The sequence below is a fragment of the Oncorhynchus kisutch genome, linkage group LG7, assembly GCF_002021735.2.
Source record: "Oncorhynchus kisutch isolate 150728-3 linkage group LG7, Okis_V2, whole genome shotgun sequence".
Taxonomy (NCBI): Eukaryota; Metazoa; Chordata; class Actinopteri; order Salmoniformes; family Salmonidae; genus Oncorhynchus; species Oncorhynchus kisutch.
This window is the reverse complement of record NC_034180.2, coordinates 1,041,077-1,066,574: the sequence shown is the minus strand read 5'-3', so window position 1 is coordinate 1,066,574 and position 25,498 is coordinate 1,041,077. Positions and strand designations below refer to the sequence as shown.

At 44.9% G+C, this 25,498-nt stretch overlaps 1 protein-coding gene across 3 annotated transcripts; it reads right to left on the bottom strand.

Moving 5' to 3' along the window:
* Window positions 1-1,088: 1,088 nt before the first annotated feature.
* Window positions 1,089-25,431, bottom strand: LOC109881899 (RING finger protein 150-like). 3 transcript variants are annotated; one of them, XR_004210541.1, is made up of 9 exons: window positions 24,702-25,431; window positions 14,793-15,043; window positions 14,525-14,581; window positions 13,196-13,267; window positions 12,535-12,617; window positions 12,181-12,277; window positions 11,824-12,046; window positions 2,789-5,069; window positions 1,089-2,638 (listed from the first exon to the last, which is right to left on the bottom strand). XR_004210541.1 is itself a non-coding variant. In XM_031828325.1 (8 exons), exons 1-8 carry the CDS (start codon window positions 25,156-25,158, stop codon window positions 4,951-4,953), a joined length of 1,359 nt encoding a protein of 452 aa, XP_031684185.1. In that variant the 5' UTR covers window positions 25,159-25,431; the 3' UTR covers window positions 1,089-4,950. The 3 variants fall into 3 exon arrangements, 2 of the variants coding, with proteins under 2 accessions (XP_031684185.1, XP_031684186.1); XM_031828325.1 differs by having other exon boundaries at window positions 1,089-5,069; XM_031828326.1 differs by lacking the exon at window positions 14,525-14,581 and having other exon boundaries at window positions 1,089-5,069.
* Between the last annotated feature and the right edge of the window lie 67 nt (window positions 25,432-25,498).

The window sequence follows — 25,498 nt, the reverse complement described above, 5'->3', positions numbered from 1 at the left end:
GCTAATTATCTCTCATTCTTTCCACATTCTTTCCACTAGAAGTATCCCTGTCCTCCCATGAGTGCCCTAAAATTTCCCACCTGGTTCTCCTTTCCAGAAAGCCATTCTAATGTGTCGGGCTCCTGAGTGGCGCAGTGGTCTAAGGAACTACATCTCAGTGCTAGAGGCGTCACCACAGACCCTGGTTTGATTCCAGGCTGCATCACAACTGGCTGTGATTTGGAGTACCATAGGGCGGTGCCCAATTGGCCTAGCATCATCTGGGTTAGGCCGGGGTATGCCGTCACTGTAATAAGAATTTGTTCTTAACTGAATTGCCTAGTTGAATAAAAAAGTGTAACTAACCGTATTAGGTGGCTCAAATTACAATGCTATGTGAGAGGGTGCGATGGCATCCGCCAAACACAGATTTGTCCGTCAACTGCCAGATGGTGAAGCATAATTCATTACTCCAGAGAACGCATTTTCACTGCTCCAGAGTCCAATAGCGGCAAGCTTTACACCACTCCAGCCGACGCTTGGCATTGTGATCATAGGCTTGTGCGTGGCTGAGCCGCTGTTGCTCGTAGACGTTTCCACTTCATAATAGCAGTGCTTACAATTGACCGTGGCAGCTCTAGCAAGGCAGAAATTTGACAAACTGACTTGTTGGAAAGGTGGCATCCTATGACGTCGCCACGTTGACAGTTACTGAGATCTTCAGTATGGGCCATTCTACTGCCAATGTTTGAATATGGAGATTGCAAGGGTGGGTGCTCGATGTTATACACCCGTCAGCAATGGGTGTGACAGAAACCACTAATTTGAAGGTGTGTCCACATACTTTTGGCCATGTAGTGTAGTGTGCTAGTGTGCATATCGTAACGAAACAGCAGAGACCAGCTTATATCGTTGGAACATATGATGGTCCTTTACATATTGGCCAATGAATCGTGTCAGAATAAATCATCTCAATAGCATTGGCTCACCCTAACGGTATCAGAGAGGGTTGACATAAACATTATTGACAATAACGAAATAGAAACCAGACAGCTTCACCACAGTTGGAAAAACTCACAATCATTGACTCACACACATGCAACATTGTACTATAGAACTGTACTGTATATCATTAACACTGCCCAAAATATTTACATATTCCTCTATATAACAAAATAGCAATACTGTAGAGTTCTGCTAGATATAGCATACAACATTTTCATAACATTCCCCAAACCCACAGCTGGTATACAAGTCTAGATAAAATAACACAGACTCTTAAACAGCACATATACAGTGACAATTATGTAATGTGCCATTTCCAATATTGTAGCCATCTCTCTTAAAAACATGGTTGTGTCAACTGTCAACCGCATTTAAGGTCAACCGTATTCAAAAGATGTTTTGTGCCATTTCGTTGTAGTATACAGAACTCTCCTTCAAGTGAAAAAGTGCATTCTAGGTAGTACACAACTGGTACACAACCAGTTAAAGACAGAGAACTCAAAGCTATATTTAAATGATGAGTTTCTATTATGTAATTTTATGTATACCTAACATAATTATACCATCATTGGGGTAAACAATAACCTACTATAAAGATTATAATATGTGCATTCATTACTTTATATTTGGAAGAACACCCCGGTTTCTATAAGTGTTCATTACGAATATCACAGATATTCATTCAAATTACGTTCAAATCAAGGCCTTCGCTTCTTCATGATCATTTAAAAAAAGAGTTGTTGGAATAAGTGGACGTAAGAAGTTTGAGAATGAGAGAATGACCTTTCAGGAAGTCAAGTCAATTAAACACGACCCCTTGCATGAAACAGGAAACAATTAAAGGCTTTTAAATGTTCTGGCTTCACACAAGTGAAGATGTCAAACACACACACACACACAGTACAATCAGGATCTATCAAAACCCTCCTTCTGGTACAAAATGCCCCCTGAGCTTAATTGCTTCCTCTTATCTTGTCCCCCTGTGCAATACAAACAAATGGGCACATGGAAACTGTGTAGTGTGTGTGTGTGAAACCAACTCCCAGAGGGAAATCAAATGCTGTTAGTTGTTTCTAGGGCCCTCAGCCCATAGTATCAACTGTAGAGCTGTGTGTGGAGAGGCTAGATGAGACTACCATATTTTAATGGATCTCTAGTATTCTGGCCAAGGATACCATGAGTTATGGTGGCACACACCTCCATGACTCAATCCCCATTCTCTTCCCTTCTCCCATACCGTGCAGTTCCCATCACTGATTTAAAAGCACTGGATTGGTGTAAACATTGGCTGGAGGGCGTTTCCACCATTATAAAATCCATTACGTGAAGTGTGCACACTTAGTGAAAAGTGTGGAGAATTGGAACGCAAAAAGTGACCATAACTGAGAAGAATATGCTTTTAACTGAGGCATGTTCAATGCATCACTCTTCAGTCTCCATTCAGTCGATTAATCAAAATATACATTTATGACGCTTATACAATATTAATCACACAGATGTAGTGTATTTCACAAACTGATACTGCAAAACAAAGCTAACTGTAAGGAGTCTGACACACTAGGAGGGCATACAGATGTACCTAATGCATAAGCATGGGAGATATCAACAGCTAAATGTAAGGAGTCTGACACACTAGGAGGGCATACAGATGTACCTAATGCATAAGCATGGGAGATATCAACAGCTAACTGTAAGGAGTCTGACACACTAGGAGGGCATACAGATGTACCTAATGCATAAGCATGGGAGATATCAACAGCTAAATGTAAGGAGTCTGACACACTAGGAGGGCATACAGATGTACCTAATGCATAAGCGTGGGAGATATCAACATTCTCCCATAGATTCTGTAATCCTTCTCTAATTGACATGGACATGTGGGGGTTATGGGTAATATGAGCTTCTTACATAACTGGGAGTTGATTGGTTGTTGATTGGTTGGCGGCCTAAAGGAACCAATGATTAAATGAACGAACGCATAGTAAGGAAGAGAAACGCAGTATCAAATAGTAGATGCTTGATGACAACAGTGGCCTTGTGCCATTTCATGCAGATTTTAGTCCGAAAATCTAATCTAAGTTGCATATTAAAGTAATATAGGATTATCATATGTTAAGGATGAAAGTACACATTTGTAAATAAATGAATGTGTTGAGAACCTTGAGGGGACCCCAAAGGAGAGAGGAATCAAACTCAAATAAAAAAAATGGCCTTTGATACAATTACAGAGCAGTAGTCAAAATCGGGGGAGGAAGGACATAAACCATGAATTAATACATGTCATTCAAAATGCATTAGCATTACCAGTGAGCTCTTGAAACCAGGCAACTATTCTCTTTCTCCATTTCTCCTGGACTGTAAACATTTACCTCCATTTTCTTTTTCTTACAAAAATAAACTTATATTCATACTAAAATAAATGCTGTTCGTCAGACTTTCGTTTCCCTACACGACGAATGTACAAAAAAAACGGCCATTTTGAAATTCATCATAGGAAGAAAAAAAAAGTTTTATCCTCAGAAGAAATGACTAAGGAGGTACAAACTATCTGCAACAGGGTTTAGTCAACTATTTCATAATGAATTCACAGTCAACCAAAGCCACAACCAATGCATGGTATTCCTTCACCAAGGGGCTATCTAGTCTCTCTAGATGGACCAGTTGCTTCCCACAATGTACCAATGTTCCAGCATACTAGTGCGGTTGCCCTAGGTCTGGGATGTCTCAGACGAGGGGCTATCTAATACACCGAGTTCAGATATAGTCAAATGTCATTTACTTTTATCAACAGACAACTTCGATGTGCTTTTCACTATCCAACCAATGGGTGAACTCAACAACACCCACAATGCCATCTTGCTTTGGCTTCTAGAAACAGAAGCAACATCAATACAAAAAACTAAAACTGCAAGAACTTGGCACAGAGCAAATGCACATCACTGCAGACACACGTTATGTTAGGTAACAGAAGATTGCACCACATGCTATTGGGTGGCTCGACTGGGAGATGACGTGACATTAAAATGGAATTAAATTCCCATCTGTTCTTCATGAACAAACAGCCACTACTATTGCCTCCTGTGCGGTGTTACTGGCGGTGCTAATAAAGCTTTAGCAGTTTGAAACAGGGCTGTAGCTGATGTCATCACTATAAATCTCCATTACCGTGGTCTGTGATTCTCAACTGGTGTGGTAAAACAAACTCGTAGTTGGTCCCCACAACACAGGGTGTACAGTACTTCAGAAGTGGAAATAAACGATAGTCCTAAAGACCCCTAAATTAAGGATAAGGATGCAATTTAACAATCGGATATTCAGAAATTCTTGACAACATGTGCATAGTATAAATGCTACAATACCAACAGCGTTGAATGTTATGGAAATTATTTCAAGCAGAGATGGTGAAAAAATATCAGCTTCAAGTTTACCACATGTAAATGCTGGTCACTCAGAACACGCACTAACTGTTTATGACACTCAAAGCCCATGCTACAGGAGGCTTATATTGACCATACACAGTATAAATAGATATTCCTATAACATGGTGTAAAGATTTCCGTGTTTAATTCTGGAATACGTTGGCAGTGAGGATCTCGTAGAAAGAAATCAAAATGTCACATGTCCAAAGAGTCAATAAAGTGATGGTGACATGGAGACAACTAACAGAGGTGCTAAACTATACCCCCAGTCCAGAGGCTAATGACAAGAGCTGTGATTGGCTGCCTGGTTTCCATGGGCACTGAACGTGACAGCAGTCAGAAAAGGGAGGCAGGACAGGAGGACCCTGTAGATGAGGCAGTGGGGACAGATAGGTGCGTTGCACAGCTATGGGTTCTATTGCTTGCTTGTCTCTTATTTATTTGGAGCCACTACCTCCCATCAGGGGGCCAGGCGCTGCCCCTTCGGTCCCGTTTCTCATCTCCAAGTCGACCCCGGGAGCTTCCTTCCTACTTGGCTCTGATTGGCTCAGGACTTGACCTCGTCACGGTCGTGCCCGAGGGAGAGCTCCATGTCGGAAAGACCCACCTCCACAGCCAAGATAAGGGAGGTGTCCGAGTCGCTGCTCAGTGGGGGCTGGTGCTCACCTGCAGGGAGAGAGAGACCGGTCAGCACAGACACAACATGGTGGTCACCTTTTAAAGAGAGGGTGATACAAGTAAACCTGAGTGGACCCAAAAATGACGGTTAATGTGCAGTAGAAGAGACAAGATGAGGCGACTGATGAGGGCATAGTAGGGAACCTGACGAGTTGTAAACTGCTCTGTAAGTGCTGTGATGTCCACTTGACTAAAGACAGACTGCACGACACCAGGCCTTAGGAGATAGCAGCGCTACACCAGGCCTTAGGAGATAGCAGCGCTACACCGGGCCTTAGGAGATAGCAGCGCTACACCGGGCCTTAGGAGATAGCAGCGCTACACCGGGCCTTAGGAGATAGCAGCGCTACACCGGGCCTTAGGAGATAGCAGCGCTACACAGTCAGATGAATAGAAAACAACTAGAGAAGTACAGGGGACCATCAATCTACTTCACATATGCTCTCTATGGACTAACACCACTCCTGTCCCACTTTTCTGCAGCAAATCTGGCCTTTTTTTGGCAACATGCTGTAGCACGGTCCAAAGTGAAGGATAACCGTAATAAGTTAACAGACAGCACTCGCTGTTTACCCTGCTGGGCATGGCGTGCACCGCGATCTGTCACTGCAACATGGCAATTCAGCAGAACACTGATAGATCAGATCCTTCATCTCAGAGCGGTTGTCAGGCGGCACCGTGAGCTAGTTAGCACCGCGACAAACAAACAACAGAACTCCCATTAACTCCCAGCTAATTGATGCAGGAAGAACAGACTGTGTGACGGGCTGATAATGAGTCTCACTTGACAACCAACACAACAGAACGAAACAGTGTGTGTGTGTGTTAATTACACATCATCCATTTCCAAATACACTGGCATAAGCTATTTGAATTACTTAGTGAAAGTGGAACCAATTTTACAACGATACAAGTTGCAAGCAGGCACCAAACATGAGCTGTATCCTCAAGGAGGTAAATGCCAACCTAATACTAATATATAACAGTTCAATCCTATCTGTCCATGGCTCCATTTTGTCATGGTTATATAAAGGCAAGGAGGGAGGGAGAGAGAGAGGGCAGGGAGTCTGAAGGCGTGCCCTGAAAGGCTCTGGCACAGCAGCAGGAGTTCAGGCTCTAAGTGATGCCAGCTGCTATTCACAGAGACTGGTGAGGAACAGCGAGAGAGAGAGACTGGTGAGGAACAGCGAGAGAGAGAGAGACTGGTGAGGAACAGAGAGAGAGAGACTGGTGAGGAACAGCGAGAGAGAGAGAGACTGGTGAGGAACAGAGAGAGAGAGACTGGTGAGGAACAGCGAGAGAGAGAGCGAGAGAGAGAGAGACTGGTGAGGAACAGCGAGAGAGAGAGAGACTGGTGAGGAACAGCGAGAGAGAGAGACTGGTGAGGAACAGCGAGAGAGAGAGAGACTGGTGAGGAACAGCGAGAGAGAGAGAGACTGGTGAGGAACATCGAGAGAGAGAGAGAGAGAGAGAGACTGGTGAGGAACAGCGAGAGAGAGAGAGAGAGAGAGACTGGTGAGGAACAGCGAGAGAGAGAGAGAGAGACTGGTGAGGAACAGCGAGAGAGAGAGAGAGAGAGAGAGAGAGACTGGTGAGGAACAGCGAGAGAGAGAGAGACTGGTGAGGAAGAGCGAGAGAGAGAGAGAGAGAGACTGGTGAGGAACAGCGAGAGAGAGAGAGAGAGAGAGACTGGTGAGGAACAGCGAGAGAGAGAGAGAGAGAGAGAGAGAGAGAGAGAGAGAGAGAGACTGGTGAGGAACAGCAAGAGAGAGAGAGACTGGTGAGGAACAGAGAGAGAGAGAGACTGGTGAGGAACAGCGAGAGAGAGAGACTGGTGAGGAACAGCGAGAGAGAGAGAGACTGGTGAGGAACAGCGAGAGAGAGAGAGAGAAAGAGAGAGACTGGTGAGGAACAGCGAGAGAGAGAGAGACTGGTGAGGAACAGCGAGAGAGAGAGAGACTGGTGAGGAACAGCGAGAGAGAGAGAGAGAGACTGGTGAGGAACAGCGAGAGAGAGAGAGAGAGACTGGTGAGGAACAGCGAGAGAGAGAGAGAGACTGGTGAGGAACAGCGCGAGAGAGAGAGAGAAAGAGAGAGAGACTGGTGAGGAACAGCGAGAGAGAGGGAGAGAGAGAGACTGGTGAGGAACAGCGAGAGAGAGAGAGACTGGTGAGGAACAGCGAGAGAGAGAGAGACTGGTGAGGAATAGCGAGAGAGAGAGAGAGAGAGAGAGAGAGAGAGAGAGAGAGAGAGAGAGAGAGAGAGAGAGAGAGAGAGAGAGAGAGAGAGAGAGAGAGAGAGAGAGAGAGAGAGAGAGAGAGAGAGAGACTGGTGAGGAACAGCGAGAGAGAGACTGGCGAGGAACAGAGAGAGAGAGACTGGCGAGGAACAGAGAGAGAGAGACTGGTGAGGAACAGAGAGAGAGAGAGACTGGTGAGGAACATAGAGAGAGAGAGACTGGTGAGGAACATAGAGAGAGAGAGACTGGTGAGGAACAGAGAGAGAGAGACTGGTGAGGAACAGAGAGAGAGAGAGACTGGTGAGGAACAGAGAGAGAGAGACTGGTGAGGAACAGAGAGAGAGAGACTGGTGAGGAACAGAGAGAGAGAGACTGGTGAGGAACAGAGAGAGAGAGACTGATGAGGAACAGAGAGAGAGAGACTGGTGAGGAACAGAGAGAGAGAGACTGGTGAGGAACAGAGAGAGAGATGTGAGAGGAGAGGTTAATGCTTGCGTTAGGAGAGTCAGTAGCTCTAGTCTAAGGAAGAGAGAGAGAGAGAAAGAGAGAGAGATTGATAAAGAGAGAAACAGTCTGAATGTTATTGGGAGAAAGGAAGAAAGAGGGAGGAGAGAAAGGAAGAAAGTGTGTGCCTGCCCCTGTAACCATGACAACCCCTCCAGATGGGTTGATGTGTGTCCAGTGGGGGTAAGCTATCACTGGGAGGAGCCAGGACCCTGTCTCAGCACTGCAGAATCGCTCTAGTACACAGGCAAACACACATCTCATCATCTATTCTCACACACACACACACACACACACACACACACACACACACACACACACACACACACCTCTTAGAAGCCAGGCTGACAGACCTATGGCTGCCAGGAGCCTCTGTTAGCAGTGCTACCTATCTATTATAACATCACTAGTGTGATCAAACAATTTTATCAGATAGGAAAGACCAGGAGCACTTGGTATGACTCAGGAGGCTTATTTGTCCTGTATGACTCAACATGAACAGCTCTGCTGGTTGTCACTTCAAATCAGAGAGGTATAATGCAAAGCAGGTTCAAGCAGTTAGCCAGCTAACTTGCCTGAATATTCTGAAATATCTTTATATATATTTTTATAAAGATAAACTTGAAATGGGCATATGGTCTAACTGAGCCAACAAACAAAAACACATCCCTAAACTTAGCTTTCCTACTGAACCAGAAAATAAACAGTTACTTCTGGTTGTTTATCAAAGTCAGCTGGCTAACTCCTCCTACTTAGTAGTGTACCCCTAAGACATACTGCGTTACTCTTCGAGGAGAGTACTGATCTAGGATCAGTTTAGCAGTTTAGATAGTAGTAAATACCATTATATGTACAGCCTTCCTATTTCGAGACACTGTGAATATGGGCCTGGAGCTTTCTTTCTCCTTACCCCAAATGTCATCCCCCTCAGTGCGCGCCAAGTTTGTTTTACTGCCTATACTGCAGTAAGCTATCGTGCTGGTGACAGCCAGACTACAATAAGGCTAAAGGCCTAGAGTGGCAGTACTGCCATGCCATGCCATAAGCAATGACTCAGCCCGATTGGGCTCTGCGTTTTGCACAACCCACAAATCGCTCTCCCTGACATCGCAGATCCATCCTGGGGCTTAAAATAAACAGCAGGTGGGGGATTTTGAATACGCTCCGGGATGGAACCGAGAAAGCTAATATTTAACACAAAGGTAGGTGTGACAAGCAATGCCAAGGCTCGAAATGGGGACAAGCTGTGCACAGTTGAAAGACATACAGGCATTTAAACGCAGTGTAAAAAGTGTTCAACTACCTTGAACGTACAACATTGACTGGCATTCATGGGAGCGCAAGAAGTCGGCTTGTGTTATGGGAATGGGAGGGATAAAAAAAAAGTACAAGGTTCTCCCTAGTTTTCTAATGTTTTGAAGGGGCTTAGCAGGTTGACGCTGTCCAAAGTGTTTACCAGGTCTTTAAGGTACAGTAGAGACCTCAGGAAGCTAATAAGACGCTGTCACAAAGGCAGCAGTAACTTGTTCCATTGGCACAAGAGACTCGAGAGGCGAGCGTTTTGGTCGGAGGCCCCGCCAACTGCAGGTGGAATTTCAGCACGGTGGGCAGGACAGGAAGTGGGCCACGCCAGCATCAACACACTCCTGCCCCACTCTCTGGGCCGACTGCAGGCAGACACACACACACACACCGCCTAAAAAGTTCCATGTGCTAACCAGATGTTAAACAAACAGGCTACCTCAAAAAACACAATGTGCCTATCAATGGCTCAGTGCTGTAGTGCCTTATGCTAATAAGTTGCTAATAGCAAGCACCGCAACTTTAAAACATACTCTGATGCTACGTATGTAAACCATGCCAATGCATTTGGGTTAGCTTGTGACTTGGAAAAAAGGGAGCACTAATCCTTCTTTCCTGCTCTGGCCAGGGACTGGGCTAGCTAAGCCACGCCAGTACAGCAGTCCTGGGCTAGCTAAGCCACGCCAGTACAACAGCCCTGGGCTAGCTAAGCCACGCCAGTACAACAGCCCTGGGCTAGCTAAGCCACGCCAATAGAGCAGCCCTGGGCTAGCTAAGCCACGCCAGTACAGCAGCCCTGGGCTAGCTAAGCCACGCCAGTACAGCAGCCCTGGGCTAGCTAAGCCACGCCAGTACAGCAGCCCTGGGCTAGCTAAGCCACGCCAGTACAGCAGCCCTGGGCTAGCTAAGCCACGCCAGTATAAGGCTGCATTTGAAATGGTACCGTATTACCTATATAGTGCCCTACTTTTAACTAGAGCCCTATGACCCCTGGTCAAAAATAGTGCACTATATAGGTAATAGGGTGTTGTTGTGGACGCACATGTGAAGAACCAGGACATTGTGGTCTCTTAGAGAGAGCAACTACTCTCTGTTCTGGTGGAGACAGAGAGGACACTGTGGTCTATTTCAGAATACAGTACTCCTCTTATTTCCCACCATAGCACAGCTCTGAACATGACAGGTATGGGGGAGTGTTCTGGTGTGAGTTCACTGGTTTGTGTTGAGGAAGTACAGATTAGTTGAAGAAGTTCTGTTAGTGCTGGGATGGAACCAAAGCATAGGTGTGTGAGAGAGATTGTGTTACATGTACAGTGGGGCAAAAAAGTATTTAGACAGCCACCAATTGTGCAAGTTCTCCCAATTAAAAATATGAGAGAGGCCTGTAATTTCCAACATAGGTACACTTCCACTAGGACAGACATAATTAGAAGAAAAAAAATCCTGAATTTATTTGCAAATTATGGTGGAAAAAAAGTATTTGGTCAATAACAAAAGTTTCTCAATACTTTGTTATGTACGCTTTGTTGGCAATGACAGAGGTCAAACGTTTTCTGTAAGTCTTCACAAGGTTTTCACACACTGTTGCTGGTATTTTGGCCCATTCCTCCATGCAGATCTCCTCTAGAGCAGTGATGTTTTGGGGCTGTTGCTGGGCGTGTCCTCCAAACACGACGAGTTGAGTTTTTACCAAAACGTTTTATTTTGGTTTCATCTGACCATATGACATTCTCCCAATCTTCTTCTGGATCATCCAAATGCTCTCTAGCAAACTTCAGACGGGCCTGGACATGTACTGGCTTAAGCAGGGGGACACGTCTGGCACTGCAGGATTTGAGTCCCTGGCGGCGTAGTGTGTTACTGATGGTAGGCTTTGTTACTTAGGTCCCAGCTCTCTGCAGGTCATTCACTAGGTCCCCCCGTGTGGTTCTGGGATTTTTGCTTACCGTTCTTGTGATCATTTTGACCCCACGGGTGAGATCTTGTGTGGAGCCCCAGATCGAGGGAGATTATCAGTAGTCTTGTATGTCTTCCATTTCCTAATAATTGCTCCCACAGTTGATTTCTTCAAACCAAGCTGCTTACCTATTGCAGATTCAGTCTTCCCAGCCTGGTGCAGGTCTACAATTTTGTTTCTGGTGTCCTTTGACAGCTCTTTGGTCTTGGCCATAGTGGAGTTTGGAGTGTGACTGTTTGAGGTTGTAGACAGGTGTCTTTTACACTGATAACAAGTTCAAACAGGTGCCATTAATACAGGTGACGAGTGGAAGACAGAGGAGCCTCTTAAAGAAGAAGTTACAGGTCTGTGAGAGCCAGAAATCTTGCTTGTTTGTAGGTGACCAAATACTTATTTTCCACCATAATTAGCAAATAAATTCATAAAAAATCATACAATGTGATTTTCTGCATTTCTTTTCTCATTTTGTCTGTCATAGTTGAAGTGTACCTATGATGAAAATTACAGGCCTCTCTCATCTTTTGTGGGAGAACTTGCAGTTGGTGGCTGACTAAATACTTTTTTTGCCCCACTGTATATGCGTATATATGTGTGTATGTTGATTCGCATATGTTTGTTTGTGTGTGTGTTGATGTGCAGATGTGTGTGTGTGTGTGTGTGTGTGTGTGTGTGTGTGTGTGTGTGTGTATGTGTATGTGTAGGTGTGTGTGTGTAGGTGCATAGGTGTGTGTCTATACTCACTGCTGGCGATGTGTCGGCTGTCCCCAGCCTGTGGTAGTGTCTCGTGGGCGTCGTGGTAGACCTGAGGCAGCCCTATAGTCCTGTCCATGTCCGTGTCCAGCACCCCCGAGCTCTCCTCCCCGTTCACCGTGATGTCTCTGGCCCCTGTGATTGCGTTGGTGGGCGGGCCTCCCACTGACATCTCATAGTCTGGCGGAATGTCATCTCCACAGTCAAAGTTGGGCTGAAATCAATCAATCAAATATAAACAAAAACACTTTCCAAAAAACAAAAACTTTCCAAAAATAAAATCTCTCCAGGATCAGGGTTGGGAATGAAAGAGAGATGGATAGATGTTGAAAGACAGAACCTCCTTACTGGTATTCCCAGCGCTTTGAGGATGTTCATTTTACACATAGGACAGGTCCGATGGTCCAGAAGCCAGGGGTCCACACAGCTTTTATGGAAGATGTGCCTGAGGACAGAGTCACACACACGAACACGCACAGCCTTGATGATGTCATCCGTAGTAACAGTCTCCTTGGTAACATAGCATCACTCACCATGCTCTACATATGCTCTCAGGTACAGAACAGTAAATTATTGTGGCATATTAATGGCTACCAATCATTCCCAATAGACCTACTGCAACACATGATCTATAGGAGACAATGATAGTAATGGGTGTCTGCTCTCTCTAGTTACACTGACAAATGGGAGAGGCTGTCGTACCTGCACGGCAATATCCTAACAACATCATTCGCTTTATAGCCCTCGATGCACACAGCACAGTTGTCAAAGTCAGACTCCGTTTCCTAGAACACCAAACACACAGGAGACATTTGGTTGGTTGTCTAGTCTCCTTTTCATTTCCTGGAAGGTGAATAAAGCAGAGCGGATCAAAAGCCATGCAGCCTGTATAATTCATTCAAATTTAAACACACACACACACACACACACACACACACACACACACACACACACACACACACACGCCATGCAGCCTGTATAATTCATTCAAATTTAAGCACAAACACACACACACACTAGCCATGCAGCCTGTATAATTTCATTCCAATTTAAACACACACACAGAAAATAAAAACGAGTCAGTCATTATCATTGGGCTGATGGAAGTTCATTACCAAATGCTGCGCTTAGCAGGAGCGTGAGGAAACGGTTCGCTTCGGTTTAGAACCATATCACTGCTACTTAAATAGGTGCTTTTGGAAACACTTTACTTGAAGAGGGTCTATACATAAGGCATTCATAACCCCTTCATGAAACCAGTCATGAAACCTTTATGAGTGTGGCAGTATCATTCATAACAACCTTCGTAACACATTTATCCAACGTCATAGAAGAGGTTCGTAAAGAACGCAGCCAGGTGTACCTTGTCTCCTTTCCTGATGGTTCGTACTTGGAGCTTACTGATGGCCTTCTTGGCTGCGTCTCCGAGACGTCTCTGCTCATAGAAGATCAAAGAACAACAAAGAAGGTGGGGGAAAGATAAGCACCCAACCTGGCAACCCAAAAGAGAGAAAAGAATGTCTGGAATTTCCTATATATCCAATAACCGCTGACAAGGCAAGGAATGGACATGTTTCAAGGTTAGAGAAAGGGCCTGAGATGCACTGTCTCCATCTGAACCATGGTGGACCATATTACTGGTTAATAGATCTGAAGGAGACGTTCTGAGAGGCTGTGTAATGTTTTAACCCGGCAGGATGAACAGTCACTTAGTGATGTTGACATAGCAGCACCTCTGAGCTGACAGTTAACCCCTTGTTGCAGACCAGAGCAGAACACACAGGCCGAGTCAGGTCACCGAGTTGTGCAAGGTATGAAAAAAGGGAAAGAGAGAGAAAAAGAGAGGGAGGGAGCGATAGAGAGCTAAATGCATGAGGGAGAGAGAGATTGAGTGGATGATAAATACTAAGAGACATTGAGAGAAAGGTAGGCTGTTAACCCTCGCTATCTAGGTCTACTCTCACTGTGGAAAAGACCTGCCTCAGACCAGGCCACTGCCCACAGCTGCTCTCAATCAATCATCAAGGAAAGTCATTGTGACATCAACAGAGAACAGATTTGTGGTTTCAGGCCTGGCGAGTTCTTGGAGTGAATCGCAATTCAACTCCAGCAGGTATGAAAAAAAAAAACTATTGTCACCATGGTGCCCATTCCCCTTGAAAACCCATGTGGTTGTCTGTAACATTTGTGTCAACATCAGACAATCTTAGAAAAAGGTTTCTTCAGCTGTCCCCATAGGAAAACCCTTTGAAGAACCCTTTTTAGTTCCATGTAGAACCCTCTGTAGAAAGGGTTCCACATGCAACCCAAATGGTTTTACCTGGAACCAAAATAATTCTCCCTGCAACCAAAAAGGGTTCTTCAAAGGGTTCTCCTATGGGGACAGCCGAAGAACCCTTTAAGGTTCTAGATTGCACCTTTTTTTGTAAGAGTGTGGGCCATGGTGTGTGCATTAACTACACTGTCCAACAGGACTACACGGTTGACGGTACAACAGGTTTCCGCTAGCAAACCCAGCTGTCGCGCTATTTTTAATTTTGGCCTTCATTTCTGGATGGAAAAAGCAGGGAAAGGTTTAGAGTAGACGAATCACCTCAGAGAAAAGCAACTGCTCTACATATAGATATAGAAAAAGTATGTTCATACTGTGGTCAAACTGCTAGTTTCCGCTGTCATTACGGTCATACCATACCTGGTTGCGGTCACGAGCGTTGGCATATCTGAACCGCTGTATATAGTAGCAGACAACCTGTGTGTGATCAGAGACACACTGAAATAAAGTAGGATGACATTACCAACCATGTCTTTATGTTATAATCCCGTCAGACGGTTGGTTACAATGCTACACTCACTATGTTCCTCACATTGACCCAGTACCCCCTGTATATAGCCTCGTTATTGTTATTTGGGGGGGGGGTGTACAAATGACTACATTCATGTGTCTGTACAGTGAACCGTACCTGATTGCGGTCGCGAGCGTTGGCGTATCTGAACCGCTGTATATAGTAGAAGATGAGCCATGCCAGGGAGATGATCATCAGGACGATAAAGGAGATGGAGACAAACACCACCGACGTTCTGCTCACATACTTCTGAAGGTTCCTCGTTCCTATGGTGATGTGCATGGTCACCGTGACGTTGCGTTCTAGTAGAGCAGCGATCTCCCGACCCTTGAGTTCCGGAATCATGATCGCCACGATATCCCCCGTACCTGTTGGAATAGGAATTTCCAGGTGAACAAAAAGATGAGCAGTCGTTGGTAAAGTCAATCAAATACTTATCCGGTTTGTTAAAAGTTGCAAACGGGAGACATTTCTAGAGCAGAGCAGAGAAAATGTCTAAACGGGCCTCTTGGAGATGGGCACTGTATTTTCTAAATCACACAACCACAAATGTTGTGTGAACACCAGGCTGGTAGGAAGTCAAGAAGTCAGCTGCTACAAAATGTATCCAACCAGGCCTCCTGGGTGGCGCAGTGGTTAAGGGCGCTGTACTGCAGCGCCAGCTGTGCCATCAGAGACTCTGGGTTCGTGCCCAGGCTGCGAGCGGGAGGTCCGTGGGGCAACGCACAATTGGCCTAGCGTCATCCGGGTTAGGGAGGGTTTGGCCGGTAGGGATATCCTTGTCTCATCGCGCACCAGCAACTCCTGTGGCGCGCTAACCAAGGTTGCCAGGTGCACGGTGTTTCCTCCGACACATTGGTGCGGCTGGCTTCCGGGTTGGATGTGCGCTGTGTTGTGCGGCTTGGTTGAGTTGTGCGGCTTGGTTGGGTATCGGAGGACGCATGACTTTCAACCTTTGTCTCTCCCGAGCCCGTACGGGAGTTGTAGCGATGAGACAAGATTGTAGCTACTAAACAATTGGATACCACGAAATTGTGGAGAAAAAGGGGTAAAAAAATAATAATAATAATAGTAAAAAAAACAACTACTGTAAATATGTTGTAGTTCATTGGAAATAAACTTAATAAAGGATCTGTTGAGACAACCTACACATCCATATTCATGTGCCAATTTTTTTGTGTGTATAGGACAGAGATCTGCAACATGTGGCTGTGGGAGTGCATGTGGCTCTTTAATTGCTCCTTTGTGGCTTCATTAGATCCCATTCATTTGTATGGGATTTGAAACCTCTCTGTGGAGGTATCAGACCCCTATTGTGTATCAGGGTTGAGCTAAACTATAAATAACCTGTATTCACAGAACACTGTCTGTAGAACACAGTGAGTAATTAGCATTAGGCTAGCCTACTGGGAGTTCATTCAGGCAGAGACAGGACGCAGAGTTAACAAAACAAACCCCTGACTATCCATGTCTGGGTCAGAGCCCTGTGGTCCTGTTCAGAAGGGAGTAAACGTTACAGATTTACAACAAATCTGTATCTGTCGAACAGAGATGATTTGTCTGTCACAGAGTAAGGAATCATATTAGCTGACATTTCTATCAGCAATGTTTTGAACATCCGCTTTGATAACACAGCCCAATTGACAATTAGGTCAGGCCCAGCTGCCACTAAAAAGGTTTGATCGGTAGCTCATTTAGGGTCAAACAAAGTACAACACACACCCCCCAGACACTCTACAAGGGAACATAATTTCATAGCAAAGCCATTAGTTCACACCACCAGATAGTCAACAGAGTGGAAAATTGTAGGATATTTTAACACTTTCACAACTGAGTTGAAGGTTGTTGAGTTGAATGTTATCAAGGTCATGGACAACAGAAGTGCCACTTTAACACGTTGTGTTTTAAGTCCTTTCAGAGTTGAAACTAGCAAGTTCTGACAGGGCCTCCCACCAGACATTATTCTCATCCGCACCTCTCATCTAGCCCCTCTCCCTATGGCCTGTGACCTGACACTTCACACAATCCTCAACCGTCACACCAAAAGATACTAGAGCTTCAATATACCCTTTCTTCACACAGAAAATTATAATTACAGTGATAAAATATCCTTCAAGTAGGCAAAGTCCTAAGCTAACGCACTAAATAAACACAATCGACACCCCTCAAGATTTCAAAATGGTCACCATTCACGTTCATAAGGAGCAGGCCAAAAAGCTTCAGCGAGGCAAGACTCCGAGTGCCTTAACTTGCAGCTACAGTATGTACTGCCTAACTGTCTATCAGACACGGACACACTTTAACCACTGACTGAAGCATTGGGAGGTGAGGTGAGAGTGATAGATAGGAAGTATAGCCTAACAGAGGTGTCTGAGTGGTTTAAAATCCCAGACAAGAGATTACACTTCATGGTCACTCCATCTGCAGCCACACATTGATGTGGGATGATGTCTGTGTCGTCAAGGGCCTAAGTGACTCATTAGCCTTTGGAACTCGGTGACATCATTTCCTCTAGCACTCTGCGGCCTTGTTACCGTGGCGTCTGTGCGGAGCCACAGGAACACAGAAGCCCCAGGGTGCTTCACTTGCTTTATCTTGGCCAGGTTGCAGTTGTAAATGAGAACTTGGCATCAACTGGCCTGCCTGGTTAAATAAAAGTGAAATAAAATGTAAAAAACGCATTGCCTACAGTCAGAAGGTGCCGCAATTTGGGCAGCGCCTGGCAAATAGCCACATAGATGATTGTTGAGTTGCGAATGTCAGTGAAAAGTAGAACCCCAGCCAGGCATATCGCAATATTTTAACATCCAATTGAAGGAAAACATAACTTGGAATGCAAATGTCTATTGCTGTAAAGAAAAGACAATGAAAAGACTAATCTGCCTTTTAGTTATCAAAATTCTCAATTTAATCGAGTGAACAGTATAGCCTTTCTTATTAGCACCAGCCGAAAGTTTGTCCTATTCCCGGTGAGTGCGCATATTCACTCTTTCATGGTTGGGTATGTGCTACTTGAAAGTTAGTTTTTGGAGTGAGAATAGGTCAAATTAGAGTGGGTGAAAGAGGGTGGTCCAAAGACAGAGGGAAGAGATGGAGGAGACAGAATACAACTCGTTTCTCTGTACTCTCGGTCGGTCGCCATGGCTCCCAGTTTCATGCCGCGATCCTGGAAATAAACCCAGAGGTATGTGTGTGTGACGCAGGGACTGATCCCCCATGGACAGCACACATTTCATATGGGAAAGGCGCAATGCATTATTATGCTCATAAATCTCCATATGTAACTAGTTTGTCGTAAGAGACATACAGCCACAGGTTTATGGGGAGAAAAGAGAGCAGATCAACAGATAATCTACATAATAATAATCTTTATTAGCCCAACTCTTCGTATGGGTCCAAAAGCTGCCGTTTTGAAGCTTTTTCTCATAGGCTTAAATGGCTACTGGCAGTGTGCTATTTTTCAGCTTCAGATTGCCTAATTGTTTCCAAAAAACTACAACGAGTAGACTAAATCTAATAATACATAGCAGTCTAACGAAATAAGCGCATCAGGAACGAAGAGCTCTGGAGCCAATGTCCTGGCATAGACGGGGCCTAAATCACATTGTGACGTATCACAATGGGTGCACAATGGGTAGTAGGCCGGAGGCTACTGTGTTATCCTGCAAATAGGGTTTACACACAGCAAGGCACAATGTATTAGGTCCAAGGACGTCACATATAGGCCTATATGCAAACAAGCGCACACACACTCACACAAGTTGGCTGAATTAGCAAAGACCATTGCAGCAGCACCGTGGTTTGTTCATACATAACGGTAGCCACTCTTAATGCAATCAGCGGCACAATCACCGACTGAAAAACAAGGCTGTGTGTGCACGGTAAACAGATCTCACCGCTGCTAATACTATTACGTTAACACTGAGCCCTACACCCTGACAAACGCTACACAGCTTAAAAAAAAACATCATGGGCTTTCTAACCTAACCAGATAACCCTCAACTGATGAATAAAAAAAACTGATATGCATAAAAAAATCCAACATGGATGACAAAAGATTAGTAGCAACACATGGCCTCAAGAAGTGGATTCACTTCTTCACCTCTATGAGCCTCGAGAACAATATGGCCATGGTAAGGGAACACATTGACAAAGTTCTACGTCTGCAAAGCTGCTTTTGCACACTGGCCATGCTTCAGCTGTTAAGTATGAGATCTAAAGTAGGTAGTGCAGAGTAGACTCAAGGTTTTAGCCATCTTTGGGTGGGATTTTGGATTACATAGACTGGTCCCTGATCTGTTTGTGCTGTCTTGCCAACTCCTATGGTCATAGTCACGTCAATAACCACAGGAGTTGGCAAGACACTACAAACAGATCTTGTACCAGGCTAGAAATTACAACCCAGATGAAGGAGACAAGAATACAGACACAAAGATATTCCACAAGGGGCAAGATGTCATACACATGTTATCACCACTGTCTGCAAGTAGTTGGCGAATCCATTTCATTTAGAAAGAGAGAAAGAACAAGAAAACGGAAATAGCTGCTTCTAAAAATCAAAGCAGTGTGTAATATCAACCGATGGCCCGACAGAGGCTGAACTGGACCAAAATCTCTCCTCTTTGTGGACACCCTTTAGCAAGAATGGTGCATAATCAGCCACGATGGTGCATAATAAAGGCACGATGGTGCATAATAAGGCAAGCCAGGTGGAATAGAGAGCGAGTGAGCAGTTGATTTTTAGAGGAAGGGCGCTAACCTGTTTAGTGCTGCTGAGGATTAGCTTTTGCTAGCAGCCTTGAGGGCAGCATAACCTGCTGTGTAGTGGATAATAGTATTTGGTTAGCTGTAATTAAACAGCACAAATCCTCATTCAATATCAACGGTGTTAGTCTGTCCAGCAAAAATGTGCATAAAAATATCAAATAATTAATACATGTAGGCACCGAAATTTGCATAGCCAAGATGGCCGACAAAATAACTGCCTAAAAAACCATGGTCAGGAAAGAAAAACTGAAAGGATCTGGCAGAGGAAGGGAGCCACGTCATACAGAAATCTAGTGATTCATTCCAGCTCTCAGAAAATGTCTTCCACGTCGCTCTCCCTCCATATAAAAGCCAGACTGCAAATGTCTAGTCTTTCATAAAGATCAGCCCTGATAGGATTCATATGTGTCCTGTCCACACAGAGGTCTGAGTGTTCTCATACAAAAAGGCCTTGTATGCGTTCTTTGTCACAGGTGGGGCCAACCTAATTAAGATGAGAGAGAGAGAGAACGAGATTCTTGGCTCTCGGTTACCCTGGCCGATACAGTCCACTTCTGTTGGCTCTGGAGGACTGTTCTTTCTCTCGCTTTCTTTTAGTCCCCCTTTCCCTCATCATTGCTCTCTCTCTCTCCCCCATCTCTGTCCGTTCGTCTCAGGGCTGGGAGTATGAGTCTTAGCAGCCCCAGAAATAGCACAATCTCCTCTTTTCCGTAGGTACCAAGGGACTTCCGGCCCAATGTACCCTCTCAGCAGGAAGGGTATGTGTGTGTGTGTGTGTGGTGGCTCGTATCCACATGCTTCCCAGACAAAATAGTTTGGAAGAGTTAGTGCATATATAATGTCGACTTTTTGTGGCGTTTTTGTTCACTTCAGTTGTTCAGGCATACAACAATTTCTTTGGAGGCAAGCCGAAGTCAGTAGCCGAAGTGTACGCCCCTTTGTCGGTGATTGGTCAATAATAGGGAATATACAAGCACACTTGTTCAGTTCACCTAGCCGAGCTCGGCGCCAGCCAAGCTGAAGAATGCTGACGCCTTAACAGACACATCTCCTGGGCTGTGCCAGCCAAGCAGGGAGGGACCCAATGGGGGTCTCAGAGAGCTCGCCAGGGGTGGCCACCCACCCCCGAAACCCCTCTCCTCGGCTGGCCCCATGTGTCTGAGGCATCTGGTAGTGCCTTCCATCATCTCTCCTCACTTCCCCATTAGGAGCCAGCATGCAGGCACGCCACTGTCCAGTCCAGGAGATGATGCAGATAGGGCTTGGAATCTGTCAGAGACTGCCAGTGAATGTGAACAAAGGGGTTTATATGAATGTAATGACCTGTTTTAGTCCACATGGCGTAATCCTCAGTTAAAAGAAGGCAAAACGTCAGCAATGGTAACCATTCCATTAATGCCAACCCGATCACCTGCACAGCTTGGAAGCCCATACAGACAGACACCACTCTGTATTGGTTGGAGGAGGTGTGTCAGTGCTTTTGCAGCAGGCTAATGCAGTTTGGCAGCGTGCTAACAGGGTGATAGTGTATAACCTACCTGTCAGCCCATTGTGAAGGAGGGTGCTACATTTTACAGCACGTTGTCAAACCAGTCGCACAGTCAGGTTGTTTTAAGACACAGACATGGTTCGTTTAGTTTCAATCCATTAACACGATCTGTCTCAGTAAACAGAGCTACAGTAAAAACAAAGGAGTGTAGCCGAGCTCAAAACGCATGTGGGCAACCATACATACACACACACACGTCAGTCATACAGTGCTTTCGAAAAGTATTCAGACCCCTTGACTTTTTCAAAATGTTGTTACATTACAGCCGTATTCTAAAATGGATTAAATAGTTTTTCCCCCCTCATCAATCTAAACACAATACACCAAAATGACAAAGCAAAATCAGGTTATCATTTTTGCAAATTTATATTAAAAAAACACGTTAATATCACATTTACATAAGTATTCAGACCCTTTATTCAGTACTTTATGAAGCATCTTTGGCAGCGATTAAAGCCTCAAGTGTTCTTGGGTTTGACGCTACATGTTCGGCACATCTGTATTTGGGGAGTTTTTCCCCCATTCCTCTCTGGAGATCCTCTCAAGCTCTGTCAGGTTGGATGGGGAGCGTCGCTGCACAGTTATTTTCAGGTATCTCCAGAGATGTTCGATCAGGTTAGTCCGGGCCCTGGCTGGGCCACTCAGGGACATTTAGAGACTTGTCCCGAAGTCACTCCTGCATTGTATTGGCTGTGTGCTTAGGGTCATTGTCCTGATGGAAGGTGAACCTTCACCCCAGGCTGAGGTGCTTAGCAGGTTTTCATCAAGGATCTCTCTGTGCTTTACTCCGTTCGTCTTTGCCTCAATCCTGACAAGTCTCCCTGTCCCTGCCGCTGAAAAGCATCCCCACAGCATGATGCTGCCACCACCATGCTTCCCCGTAGGGATGGTGCCAGGTTTCCTCCAGATGTGACGCTTGGCATTCAGGCCAAATAGTTCAATCTCGGTTTCATCAGATCAGAGAACCTTGTCATTTGCTTTTTATTGAGGAGTGGCTTCCGTCTGGCCACTCTACAATAAAGGTTTGATTGGTGGAGTGCTACAGAGATGGTTGTCCTTCTGGAAGGTTCTCCCATCTCCACAGAGGAACTCTAGAGCCCTGTCAAGGCCCTTCTCCCCTGATTGCTCAGTTTGGCCAGGTGGCCAGCACTATGAAGAGTCTTGGTGTTTCCAAACTTCTTCCATTTAAGAATTATGGAGGCCACTGTGTTGTTGGGGACCTTCAATGCTGCAGACATGTTTTGGTACCCTTCCCCAGATCTGTGCCTCAACACAATCCTGTCTTGGAGCTCTATGTAAATTCCTTGTGGCTCATGGCTTGGTTTTTGCTCTGACATGCACTGTCAACTGTGGAACCATATATTCACAGATGTGTGCCTTTCTAAATCATGTCCAATCAATTGAATTTACAACAGGTGGACTCCAATGAAGTTGTAGAAACATCTCAAGGATGATCAATGGAAACAGGATGCACCTGAGCTCAATTGAGTCTCATAGCAAAGAGTCTGAATACTTATCTAAATAAGGTGTTTTTTATTTGTAATAAATTAGCAAAAAAAATCTAAAAACCCAAGTTTCGCTTTGTCATTATGGGGTAGTGTGTAGATTGCTGAGGAAAACTAAATATTTAATACATTTTAGAATAAGGCTGTAATGTAATAAAATGTGGAAAAAGTCAAGGGGTCTGAATACTTTCCACGGTACTGTATATGAAGAGTAGACTGCATGTGAAAAGATAAGGAATGTGGAGAGAAGGTATGGATCATGGATGATCAGGGATAGAGAGGAGAGGAGGGTGTTTCGTGTAGGACGGACTTATAAGATGCCCGAACCCTAGGTTTCTCCTAAGATCTTTTCCTTTGCAGCGATGGTGAAAGAGTTTAGAGTGGCCAGAGCCCACCACCACCAAACTGTCACTTGCAGAGCTATGGGGGCCTACCCAGCCTAGATATGAAAGAGAGCGGTCGACAGTGGAAACTTGGCAGCCAGTTAACACCAGTTTTCTCTATTAAAGCCTTCACTGCTGGCTCCACTATTGGACCCGGACCAGACACAGAAACACCTTCAACTGAGGGATAACATACCCAACTGATTAAAATGTCCATTGGATGTGCTTGGGGTGAAATGGCTGACTCAGATATTCCATTGGACAGACTCTCCAAGCTGGCTCGTCTTAAACATGGTCACCCATCACTACGCAGTGATAGTTAAATTAAAAGCACGTCATGAAATCAGATGTCTAAGAAAAGTTGTCATAGTAACCGCCGCTTTCTGTAGATGTTCAAGCCAAGGCTAAACAGAGATTACTCAATTAGTACATTTGAATTAGTCTGTCGACCCCATTAATACACAAAGTGTATTTATGTTACTTCAGTGTCACCATTGAATTGGGTAGGTTTTACGAAAACAAACAAACACTCTTCTACATGCACACACACTAAGTTGACAGAAGCTGTACCAATATGGATTTCCATTTGGATCTCTTGCAAAGCAGGACTCAGTTTTACAACCCAAAAATGTAAATCATTTTGGGTTGAAATCGTAACTGTGCTAAATCCGTCTTCCATTAATATTTATGTCCACCCAAAACTAAAATCCTCCTACTTCCTGTCCCCTCTGCTCCTCTTTGTCCTTGATTCTTTCCTACATGGCTCAGGGTGAGAGCAGGAGAGACAGGTTCTAAATTGTATTTAAAAAATCTCCCTTCATCTGCACTGATTGGAACATACCTGACAAGTGAAAACAATAATGGTGGAAGCTCATCATGAGGCTGGCTTTCACCTGGTCAGTTGTCAGTGCTGAAGAAGGACAGGGAGCGAAGTGAGGTCAGATGTTGATGCAGTCAAGAATGAGCCAGAGAGAGAAATTACAGGAGAACTCTTTAGCTTACACAACAGCCTCAGCCTGATCTGAGCCAGTACCATGCCAATCCCTGACTCAACATTTGGCCCAGTTCAGAATCAGCTAGATTTAGATATGCATTACAATTAGATATAGGCTAAAATGTATAGGGAATGTGTAGGATATCAGAGCTTGACTGATGAGCTATCCCAATGCAGTCAGAAACATGCATCAATAGTCTATACGAGCTGGGTGGATACAACTCCCAGAGGGTCATGGTGAGTTCATGCATGGGCTATGCAGCATAATATCAACATTGATATTTTACACAATGGGCCCATTCCCTTAAAAAAGGTAGGCCTGCAATCCAAAATCTAGTTTTGTGGAGAAAAGTTGTTCATTGATCATTATCACACAGCTAGGAGGGAGGAAGAGGGATGCCGGTTTACTGTTGAAAAATAAACAGCTGCAATACATTACCAGTTCACCAAACAATTGTCTTGAGAGACAATGACACATCAAAATGGTTTAGGGTTTGAGGACTGCATTGAGCTTACATCTTGTTATGATTTGCACTTGTAGGCACAACTGGCAGCAAATGGACAATGTGCTTCTTTGTTGATTAGTTCAATATATAATAGTGAGTTTGACAGTTTTGAGCTTGTAGCTTACGGACATCAATGCCTTGCCAGTCTTCAACAGCCTAAAACAGTGTGCCATTGCCATAACGACATGATAACAGGGCAGAGTACTTGTAAACTGTCACCAAGTCACAACAGTGACAAGTACAGTGTCTCATACAAGTGATAGAGTGCATCGCATACAGTCATGAAAGCTTGATGAATTGCTCCCCCGAAAGTGTAGTTTACCTTGATGAGGCATTGTTATGGTATCGTTGATATTAGTGGAGCCCACGTTATAAATTATGACTGCAGATGCGTTGTGGAATGCAGCGACGTTGCGAATTTTATCTCTGAATGTACAATTCCCCGCAGCTATCAACGCCATCCAAGCATTGTTTTGATAAGGCAGGGGATACTTAGCGTTCGGGTCGCAAGCTTGTCTCTCTTGCAAAAGCAAAGGCATCAACACTTGCCCTCTTGCTTCTTTCTTGGGAGAGTGCTCGCCATATCTTCCACACTCAGTCTTCTCTGTTTTGATTTCTGAAGTCAGGGGATCCACATAAGTAACGTTGACAAACGCGGTGTACCATTCTTCTTTCTCCGCCACCGTAAAGTCCAGGCACAGCAAATGCACGAAGCAAAAGGATAGCAGCCATGTTGAGAGAGCTAGACTGCGGCAGGCTTGGATGAGGGACATTGCCATGTTCAGTCCGAGGATATAGCGAGTGTTTCCCTCTCCACCAAGCCTAAAAGCTGCCTCTCGCTGGTAGCCTCCCCCCTTTCCAAGCTCGACGACTACGATTTCGGACTACCCTGAAGTTGAAATATTTGAAAAGTGATTAAAGGTAGCTTCTGGTTGTTGACAGAAATGTTTTTAAACAGTTGGTTGTAAAGGCGTGCTTCTCCCCCCTGCCTACTGCTACCTAAGCGACCGGCCTGCAATGTTGTTATCAGTCAGCTGGACAAGCTTTCTAAACATGTGACCTGGGCGGGGATCACGAAGATAGTCGAACCTGTCCCCCATAATAAAGGCTAGTGTTCGC

Coding starts and splice junctions, on each gene's coding strand:
- LOC109881899 (XM_031828325.1), bottom strand. CDS start 25,158: ATGGCAATGTCCCTCATCCAAGCCTGCCGCAGTCTAGCTCTCTCAACA. Junction 12,618..13,195: donor CCATCAGGAAAGGAGACAAG/GTACACCTGGCT, acceptor TTGGTGTTCTAG/GAAACGGAGTCTGACTTTGA. Junction 12,047..12,180: donor TCAAAGCGCTGGGAATACCA/GTAAGGAGGTTC, acceptor GATTGATTTCAG/CCCAACTTTGACTGTGGAGA.